Here is a 10917-nt window from a genome sequence, read left to right as displayed (position 1 = left end):
TCCACAGATTCTCGATTGGATTCAGGTCTGGACTTGACTTGGCCATTCTAACACCTGGATATGTTTATTTGTGAACCATTCCATTGTAGATTTTGCTTTATGTTTTGGATCATTGTCTTGTTGGAAGACAAATCTCCGTCCCAGTCTCAGGTCTTTTGCAGACTCCATCAGGTTTTCTTCCAGAATGGTCCTGTATTTGGCTCCATCCATCTTCCCATCAATTTTAACCATCTTCCCTGTCCCTGCTGAAGAAAAGCAGGCCCAAACCATGATGCTGCCACCACCATGTTTGACAGTGGGGAAGGTGTGTTCAGGGTGATGAGCTGTGTTGCTTTTACGCCAAACATAACGTTTTGCATTGTTGCCAAAAGTTCGATTTTGGTTTCACCTGACCAGAGCACCTTCTTCCATGTTTGGTGTGTCTCCCAGGTGGCTTTTGGCAAACTTTAAACGCACACTTTTTATGGATATCTTTAAGAAATGGCTTTCTTCTTGCCACTCTTCCATAAAGGCCAGATTTGTGCAGTATACGACTGATTGTTGTCCTATGGACAGAGTCTCCCACCTCAGCTGTAGATCTCTGCAGTTCATCCAGAGTGATCATGGGCCTCTTGGCTGCATCTCTGATCAGTCTTCTCATTGTATGAGCTGAAAGTTTAGAGGGACGGCCGGGTCTTCGTAGATTTGCAGTGGTCTGACACTCCTTCCATTTCAATATTATCGCTTGCACAGTGCTCCTTGGGATGTTTAAAGCTTGGGAAATCTTTTGTATTCAATCCGGCTTTAAACTTTTCCACAACAGTATCTCGGACCTGCCTGGTGTGTTCCTTGTTCTTCATGATGCTCTCTGCGCTTTACACGGACCTCTGAGACTATCACAGAGCAGGTGCATTTATAACGGAGACTTGATTACACACAGCTGGATTCTATTTATCATCATTAGTCATTTAGGTCAACATTGGATCATTCAGAGATCCTCACTGAACTTCTGGAGAGAGTTTGCTGCACTGAAAGTAAAGGGGCTGAATAATTTATTTCCACTTTTTCAGTTTTTATTTGTTAAAAAAGTTTGAAATAGCCAATGAATTTCGTTCCACTTCATAATTGGGACCCACTTGTTGTTGATTCTTCACAAAAAATTACAGTTTTATATCTTTATGTTTGAGGCCTGAAATGTGGCAAAAGGTCGAAACGTTCAAGGGGGCCGAATACTTTCGCAAGGCACTGTATATACTTGAAAAAACTTAGCAGATAGGCGTGCAATTTTTCAGCCAGATGTCCATATTTAACACTGAGAGGTTTTGCTTGATTTAATCATTCCTCCTATTATTAATATATAGACCATACAGTGATCCACTCCTAAAGCATTTCCAATAGAAGTGATGGTGGACAAAGTCCTTTGTCCTTGTTGTGAATATGTGGATCTGAAAATAACTTGAAGCGTTAGAAGTCTGAATTACTAAGTGGATATCTTCAAAAGTTACAATCTTAGTACAAAATGCCCTCTCTTTGTTTCCCGAGGGCAGTGTTTCTGGGTTGAGATACAGTGGAAGGATATTAACAAAAAAGGTGAATTTTGAAGACTGTAATTTAGGAGAAATCCACTTTGATTTGTATTTTGTAATAGCTCCATAAACATATTTTTTAGGGACTGAGGATTGTGTCCCTTTTCAGTTACACTGAAAGGGCAATCAGTCCCTAATGGTAACCATTTCCCTTGGTGGCTTATCCTATCTTATTATTTTACATAAAATAACATCAATGTCACTACCCATGTCAACATTTCCATCCATCCAACCAACACTGATTTTTGTGTAAAGAGTGCATTTGACATTTACATATTATAACAAAGTAACAAGGAAGAGGAGCTAGTGTTGACTTTCAATAGATTTGCCTCTCAAATATCCTTTCATTTTAGTGCCATATTGTACAGTCCACAGAGCAACATCATGATGGAACGGGTCTGGCTGGTTGTCTTGTATCTCTCAGGTCAGTGAATTCTTTAATATTGAATTCTGACTGCTTTTTATTGTATAATACGCTAGGACTGAAATTAATAAAATCCACAGGTGTTGTCCCCACAAATTCAGTGGTTAGTTTGAAAAAGTATTTGAAATATATTGATTTAATTTTTTTGGCCCTGATGGAGACTTTTTGTGTAAAAATATTCTGCTAAAAGCAATGTGAAAATGCACCATTACAAGTAAAAGTCCTGCATTACGTAGACATAAATCATCAGGAAGATGGTATTATTATTTATGACATTAATTGATTGTTATAATACATCGATAACAACCTATAGACTTCTGGAACGTGAAAATGGGCCCCAATAATGTGTTAATAATGTGTTTTTATGTACAATCTCAACATAAAAAAGTAAGTAGTTTTAGCTTTCAGATGAATGTAGTGGAGTAACAAGTACAGTATTCTCCTCTGAACTGTAGTAAAGTAGGAATCATACCCAAGTAAAGTATCCCAAACGACAGCTAATCTGGCACAAATTTGTCCCGTTTCTACAATTAGTCAGGGGCGATCCATTCAGGGCTAAAATCGGGCTTAACCCGTACAGCGTCTGCCCGGTTTAAGTCACTGAAACGTGTTCACACTTAGTCGACATAGTCGGTCAGCTGCTACAGGTAGTAGGCCTCCTCCTATCAGAGAATGACAATAAGCACATTTAGACAAATGAATGTACCTTTTACTCCACTACATTAATCTGACAGCTTTAGTTACAAGTTTACAAATTAGGAATGTTATATACAAAACACATGTAGTTTATAAAATATGATTTTTTTTATTTTAAATTAAACTACCCAACAATATACAGGCCTACAAGTCGTTTCCAGGTTGGAGGTAACCTTGCTCCTTATGACCTCATAAGGTTTGGCCCATCTGAGCTTTCATTTTCTCAAAGGCAGAGCAGGATACCCAGGGCTCGGTTTACACCTATCACCATTTCTAGCCACTGGGGGACCATAGGCAGGCTGGGGGAACGCATATTAATGTTAAAAAACCTCATAAAGTGACATTTTCATGCCATGGGACCTTTAAGTACATTTTTCCTGATGATACTTACGTACTTAACATTTCCAATGCAGGACTTTTACTTGTAACAGAGTTATTTTTTTACAGTCTGGTATTAGTACTTTTACTTAAGTAAAGGATCTGAATACTTCTTCCACCGCTGGCTCTATGTCACAATTATTCATCAAACCAAAAGATAGTTTGAGCCACTCACAGGTTTAAAGACCTCTGACAAACACGTGTTTTCCCCTCACAGGCTGGGAGATCTCCACGTGCCTCTTGCATCAGTACCACTATGTTGCTGATAAAAAGACTTGGGCTGAAGCTCAGGCCTACTGCAGAGAGACATACACGGACCTGGCCACCATTAGAAACTCTGAAGAAATGAACCAACTCCTCGGCACCATCGCATCTTTTGGCTACAAATCTGAGGTGTGGATTGGCCTGTACACTACGATCGACTGGAGGTGGTCCGACGGCTACAGAGGGCGTGGAACTGAGTATAGGGACTGGCAAGATCGTACTGACAATGAACCAGACTTTTCCTCAGCGGCTCAGTTCTGTGTGTTAATTGACAACACTGGTGGCTGGTGGGATGATGATTGCACCTTAGCCTACCCATTTATCTGTTACACAGGTAAGGCTATATTGAGGCATATTTCAATTTTAGTCTTGGAAAAGGTTGTTCTGAAATTCAATACGTGAATTAAAAAAAAAAAAAACTTTCACTGCAGGAACACAGCTGAATCCTGAATATGTTGTCGTGAGTGAAAAAATGAATTGGTCCGGTGCTCAGAGCTACTGCAGGAAGAACTACATAGACCTGGCCACTGTGAGGAACGACACTGAGAACCAGAAGGTCCTGAGCTTGGTGCCGAGTGGAGGCTGGACATGGATTGGTTTGTTCAGAGACCCTAACTTGTACTGGTCCGATGGGAGTGACTACTCATTCAGCTACTGGTCCACAGGTTCATTCGCTATTGGCTCGACGAGGGCCTGTGGTCTTGCAGCTTTGTAGAGTACAGGAAAATGGAAGACACAGACCTGTGAGACTAGATTACCGTTTGTCTGCTACAGCGTCCCTCTGCCTGGTGAGTGCTTTACTGTCCTTAAGTGGAAGAGACAATTTGATGCATTACATCATGCTCATTTGAATTAATGAGTTTGGTACCACAAAGGTGTTTTTTTCTTCTTTTTTCTCTTTGTCAAAGCAGCAGTCATGAGGCAGACAATTAAACTGAGGATGAAGACAGGGGACCCCTTTCTGGATCTGAATGACCCTGCGGTAAAAGCAGTCATCCTGAAAAAGGTGAGTGGATAGCAGGCCAAACAAAAGCTATACCTTCTGACAAATAATTTAGATTGATGTTTCAAAAATGGCTACCGTTTGTGTTTCCCAGCTCCAGGGCAGGCTGAAGGAGAATGGAATGAGTGGAGTCACCCTGAAGTGGAGAGAACAGCCTGATGGGAAAGTCTTCCACAAGGAGGGACAAGCTCACAGAGGAAATTCAAACAGAAAACTGAGCTCTGAAATTGAAGTCTGATTTTACTTCTGTTTACGCATGGTGAAGGGTTTGTTCTCTATCTGCTAATAGGCTGCACACACCTGAACAAGTCCTGTAGACTGCCATGAAATACTTTTCTTTTCATTTAGTGTGAAATACAATTTATTTTGATTTTCTCCTGAATTTTGAACCCTTATGCATCCCTTTAAAAAATTTCTCTAGTCTACAACTATACTATTACACTATTATACTTTTTTCGACTTAATATACTGTGACTTTTTTATGACTTTTCGACATACTATACTATGACTTTTTTATGACTTTTTTCCACATACTATATTATTACTTCATGTAATATATACTTCATGACTTTTCGACGACATACTATACTATAGGACTTTTTATGACTTTACGACATACTATATTATTACTTTTTATGACTTTACAACATACTATATTATTACTTTTTATGACTTTACGACATACTATATTATTACTTTTTATGACTTTACAACATACTATATTATTACTTTTTATGACTTTACGACATACTATATTATTACTTTTTATGACTTTACAACATACTATATTATTACTTTTTATGAATTGTTTCGAAATACTATACTATGACTTTTTATGACTTTACAACATACTGTACTAGGACTTTTTATGACTTTACAACATACTATACTAGGACTTTTTATGACTTTACGACATACTATATTATTACTTTTTATGACTTTACAACATACTATATTATTACTTTTTATGAATTGTTTCGAAATACTATACTATGACTTTTTATGACTTTACGACATACTGTACTAGGACTTTTTATGACTTTACAACATACTGTACTAGGACTTTTTATGACTTTACAACATACTGTACTAGGACTTTTTATGACTTTACAACATACTGTACTAGGACTTTTTATGACTACGACATACTATACTAGGACTTTTTATGACTTTACAACATACTATATTATTACTTTTTATGACTACGACATACTATTCTAGGACTTTTATGACTTTACGACATACTATATTATTTCTTTTTATGAATTGTTTCGAAATACTATACTTTGACTTTTTATTATTATTATTACTATTGTAAAATATCGTAACCCATTCCATTCTGTGAGAACTCGAGAAAGTCGTTCTCATCGGTTTTATTGGTATCCCAAATTGCAACACTGTTTTCCTATCTGTGTGTACAAACCTTGGGACAATCCTTCTGCCCATCTTGCACGTCATCTAAATAAATGTAGCGATTGTTAGGAAATATGTATATCCTTGTGTGTCTCATTAACCTGCTTCGTGTCGCTTTTTTCTCTGAGATGTCAACACTGCTTTCAGAATCAACACACAGGGGTCAAACCAGGAGATGATAGGACTGGAACCACAAAAAAATCCTGATCGGGTTGTTACACAACATATACTATGATTTTTATTTTGAAAAACTATACAATGATTTTTTATGCCTTTTTTCCACATACTGACGTACTTTATTATGACTTTTTCTGACTTTTGTTGACATACCGTACTATGACTTCTTTCAACATAATATGCTATGATCTTTGATGACTTTTTCAACATACTATACTATGACTTTTTTCGACGTACTAAAATATGACTTTTTTATGACTTTTTTCGACATACTATTTATACATTTTTCAGTCATAGTATAGTATGTCGAAGAAAGTAATAAAAAGTCATTGTATAGTATGTCAAAAAAAGTCATAGTATAGTATGTAGAAAAAGTCATTAAAAGTCATAGTATAGTATGTAGAAAAAGTCATTAAAAAGTCATAGAATAGTATGTGGAAAAAAGTCATAGAATAGTATGTTGAGAAAAGCCATGGTATAGTAAGTCGAAAAAAGGATAAAAAATCCATAGCATAGAATATCGAAAAAAGTGAAAAAAAAGCCATAGTATAGTATGTCGAAAAAAGGGATGAAAAAAACAATAATAAAATATATTTCAAGTGACACTGTAGTGTCATTTACACTACATTTCCCTTTATCTATTTGAATCTATTCCTGGAAATTATATCTCCAAATGTATTACACCTGTTAGATTTGAACACACAATCTTGTGTTTCCCAAGAATACTCTTATCTCTCTGCACTATCAGACCTGACACGTAGTCTAGTTTGTCGAAAAAGCCAAGAAAAGTTATGGTAGAGTATTTAGAAAAAAGTCATAGAATAGTATGTCGAAAAAAGGGATTAAAAAGCCATAGTATAGTATGTTGAAAAAGGACATAGTATAGTATGTTGAAAAAGCCATAGTGTAGTATGTCGAAAAAAGCAATGAAAACGTCATAGCATAGTATGTCGACAAAGGACATAGTGTAGTATTTGGAAAAAAGCCATAGTATAGTATGTCGAAAAAAGGGATAAAAAAGCCATAGTATAGTATGTTGAAAAAATTTATAAAAATGCTATAGTATAGTATGTTGGAAAAAGGGATTAAAAAGCCATAGTATAGTATGTCGAAAAAAGGGATGAAAAAGCCATGGTATAGTATGTCGAAAAAATTAATGAAAATGCCATAGTATAGTATGTTGGAAAAAGGGATTAAAAAGCCATAGTATAGTATGTCGAAAAAAGGGATGAAAAAGCCATAGTATAATATGTCGAAAAAGCCATGGTATAATATGTAGAAAAAAGGCATTAAAAAGCAATAGTATAGTATGTCGAAAAAGCCATGGTATAATATGTAGAAAAAAGGCATTAAAAAGCCATAGGACAGTATGTTGACAAAGGGCATAGTATAGTATGTGGAAAAAAGGGATAAAAAAGCCATAGTATACTATGTCGAAAAAACTTTAAGAAAATTCCATAGTATAGTATTTCGAAAGAATTTATGAAAAAGCCATAGTATAGTATGTTGAAAAAAGCCATAGTATAGTAAGTCAAAAAAAGGGATTATGAAGCATAGTATAGTATGTCAAAAAAGGGATTAAAAAGCCATAGTATACAGTGTCGAAAAAAGGGATGAAAAGCCATAGTATAGTATGTTGAAAAAATTTATGAAAAAGCCATAGTATAGTATGTTGAAAAAAGGGATAGTATAGAATGTCGAAAAAAGGGATGAAAAAGCCATAGTATAGTATGTTGAAAAAAGCCATAGTATAGTATGTTGAAAAAAGGGATAGTATAGAATGTCGAAAAAAAGGGATTATAAAGCCATAGTATAGTATGTTGAAAAAGCCATGGTATGGTATGTTGAAGAAATACATAGTATAGAATGTCGAAAAGGGATGAAAAGCCATGAGTATGGTATGTCGAGAAAAAATTGATTAAAAGCCATGAGTATGGTATGTCGAGAAAAAAGTGATTAAAAGCCATAGTATATAGTATGTCCGAAAAAAGTGATAAAAAACCATAGTATAATTATGTCGAAAAAAAGGGATGAAAGAAACCATGAGTATAGTATTCCACTCCTCCCCTCCACCTCATCCACCCTCCTCTCTCCATCCTCCCTCCTTCCACCCTCTCCTCTTCCCTCTCCATCCACGTCCTCTCCTCCTCTCTCCTTCCTCCTTCCTCTCCCTCCTCCCTCCACTCTCTCCTCTCCCTCTCTCCCTCCTCCTCCTCCTCCTCCCTCTCTCCTCCACTCCATCCTCCCTCCTCCTCCTCCTCCTCCTCCACTCTCCTTCCACTCCTCCCTCTTCCACTCTCCTCTCCATCCTCCTAAAAGCCATAGTATAGTATGTCGAGAAAAAGGGGATAAAACCATAGTATAAGTGAAAGGATCCTCATAGTATAATTATGTAGTAATTGTTTAAAAACCATAGTATAGTATGTGGGAAAAAGGGATAAAGCCATAAGGTATAGTATGTGAAAAGAATCAAAAAACCATAGTACTCGTTATGTCCGAAGGGGATAAAATACATAATTATAATTATGTGAAAAATGATAAAAGCCATGGTATGAATATGTTGAAAAAAGAAGGTGATGTATAGTATAGATATGTGAAAAAAGAAGTGGTCAAAAAACCATAGTATAAGGTATCGAAAAATATAGTATAAGGTATGTCGAAAAAATATAGTATAGTATGTTGAAAAACATAAATTATTAAACGTTTATGAGATATCAGAAAAAAATACATAATTATAATTATGTTGAAAAAAAGCCATAGTGATATTAATGAAAAAAAACCATAGTATAGATGTATTGAAAAAACCATAGTTATAGAATGTCGAAAAAAACCATAGTATAGTTATGTTGAAAGAAAAAAAGACATAGTGTATAGAATGTCGAAAAAAAATATGAGTATAATTATGTTGAAAAACATAGTATGATGTGAAAAAACCATAAGTATAGTTATATTGAAAAAAGCCATAAGGCATAGAATGTCAGAAAAAGGGATGAAAAGCCATGAGTATAGTTATGTTTGAAAAAAGGGTTAAAACCATAGCATGAGTATGTCGAGAGAAGGGGATGAAAAAGCCATAGCATAGTATGTCAGAAGAAGGGATGAAACCATAGTATAGAATGTGGAAAAGGATATAAAAACTAGTATAGTATGTCAAAGTTGTACCACTAGTATAGAGTATGTCGAAAAAGGATAAAAAGCCATGAGTATAGTAAGTCGAAAAACCATAGATATAAGGTATGCCGAAAGAACCATAGTATAGCATATGTCAAAACATAATTAAAAAGTATCATAGTTTCGTAAAAAGCCCATGCTATCTAACAAAAGGGATGAAAAACCATAGATTATGGTTTGTCGAAAAACGTTTATGAAAAAGCCATAGTTAAGGTATGTCAAAAAAGTGTAAAAAGCCATAATGTATAATTATCGAAAAATCAAACTTCATGGTATAGTATGTTGAAAAGGGGGATAAAACCATAGGTATAGTATGTCGAAAAAGAACCATGGTATAGTATGTCAAAAAAAGGGATGAAAAAGCCAGTATAGTGTGTGTAATGGATTATAAATTATAGTTTAATGAAAAGGTCATACATAGTTTGTAAAAAGTGGATAAAAAAAGCCACTAGAATAATTATGTCGATAAAAGGGATTAAAATGCCATAGTATAGTATGTCGATAAAAGGGATTAAAATGCCATAGTATAGTATGTCGATAAAAGGGATTAAAATGCCATAGTATAGTATGTCGATAAAAGGGATAAAAAAGCCATAGTATAGTATGTCGATAAAAAGGGATAAAAAAGCCATAGTATAGTATGTCGAAAAAAGGGATAAAAAAACATAGTATAGTATGTCGAAGAAAGCCATAGTATAGTATATCGAAAAAAGGGATGAAAAATCCATAGTATAGTATGTTGAGGAAAGCCATTGTATAGTATGTCGAAAAATTGATAAAAAAGCAATAATATAATATATCTCAAGTTTCTACTGAGACTACTTATTGAGACTACATTCCGTCTTATCTGTTTGAACTATTTATTGCTGGAAATTATGTCTCCAAATGTATCACTCCCATAAGATTTGTGCACACAACCTTGTGTTTTTCAAGCATTCTCTTATCTCTCTGAACTATCTGAGCTGACACTTAATCTAGTTTGTAGAAAAAAGCAATAAGTCATATTAGAGTATGTCGAAGAAAGTCATAGAATAGTATGTCTTAAAACGTGATGAAAACACCATAGTATACTATGTCGAAATAAGCGATAAAGAATACATAGTATAGCATGTCGTAATAAGTGATAAAAAACCATGGTATGTATGTCGAAAAAGGACATAGTATACTATGTCGAAAAAAGTGATAAAAACGCTATAGTATAGTATGTCGAACAAAGCCATGGTATAGTATGGTGAAAAAGGTTATTAGACAAACCATAGTATAGTATGTCGAAAAAAAAGTGATAAAAAGCCATAGTATAGTATGTCGAAAAAAGCGGAAAATAAAAATCCATAGTATCGATGTCGAAAAAAGTGATAAAAAGACATTGTATAGTATGATGAAAAAAAGGATGAAAAAGTCATAGTACAGTATGTCGAAAAAGTCAACTAAAAGTCATAGTATAAAAAAATTCATTAAAAGGTATGTTGTAAGATCCCGGAAAAAGTAAAAGATCCATAGTATTCTCAAAAGCCATAATATATAATTATGAAAAAGAATGGAAAAATGTTTTATATTGGATAGTGAAACTAAGTATGTGTTGGTATAATTATTCAAAAAATCTCCATGTGTATAAAAGGGATATTTGTAATCAGGATAAAGTCATAAATGGATTTGTGTAGTTTGGTTTTTGAAAGGATCCCTCCATATCTAATTATGTTGTAAAAAAGGTCCATCCGTATATTATGATTAAGTATTGTTTATTATAAAGATAGGAATGGTATAGAAGGATTAAAATCTTAAGTATTTTGAAGGTTGTAAACATAAGTATAGTTTGTTGAAAAAAA

General features: G+C 34.7%; 1 protein-coding gene across 1 annotated transcript; it reads left to right on the top strand.

Moving 5' to 3' along the window:
- The first annotated feature begins 1921 nt into the window (after positions 1 to 1921).
- LOC120573565 (secretory phospholipase A2 receptor-like) lies at positions 1922 to 4726 on the top strand. The gene is made up of 5 exons (XM_039823357.1): positions 1922 to 1989; positions 3281 to 3661; positions 3759 to 4115; positions 4239 to 4333; positions 4425 to 4726. The coding sequence occupies exons 1-3, from the start codon at positions 1950 to 1952 to the stop codon at positions 4040 to 4042; spliced, it is 705 nt and encodes a 234-aa protein (XP_039679291.1). The 5' UTR covers positions 1922 to 1949; the 3' UTR covers positions 4043 to 4115; positions 4239 to 4333; positions 4425 to 4726.
- The last annotated feature ends 6191 nt before the right edge of the window (positions 4727 to 10917 follow it).

This window comes from Perca fluviatilis, chromosome 14 (genome assembly GCF_010015445.1).
Source record: "Perca fluviatilis chromosome 14, GENO_Pfluv_1.0, whole genome shotgun sequence".
NCBI lineage: Eukaryota > Metazoa > Chordata > Actinopteri > Perciformes > Percidae > Perca > Perca fluviatilis.
The sequence above is the reverse complement of the archived record's forward strand: the minus strand, read 5'-3'. Positions and strand labels throughout refer to the sequence as shown.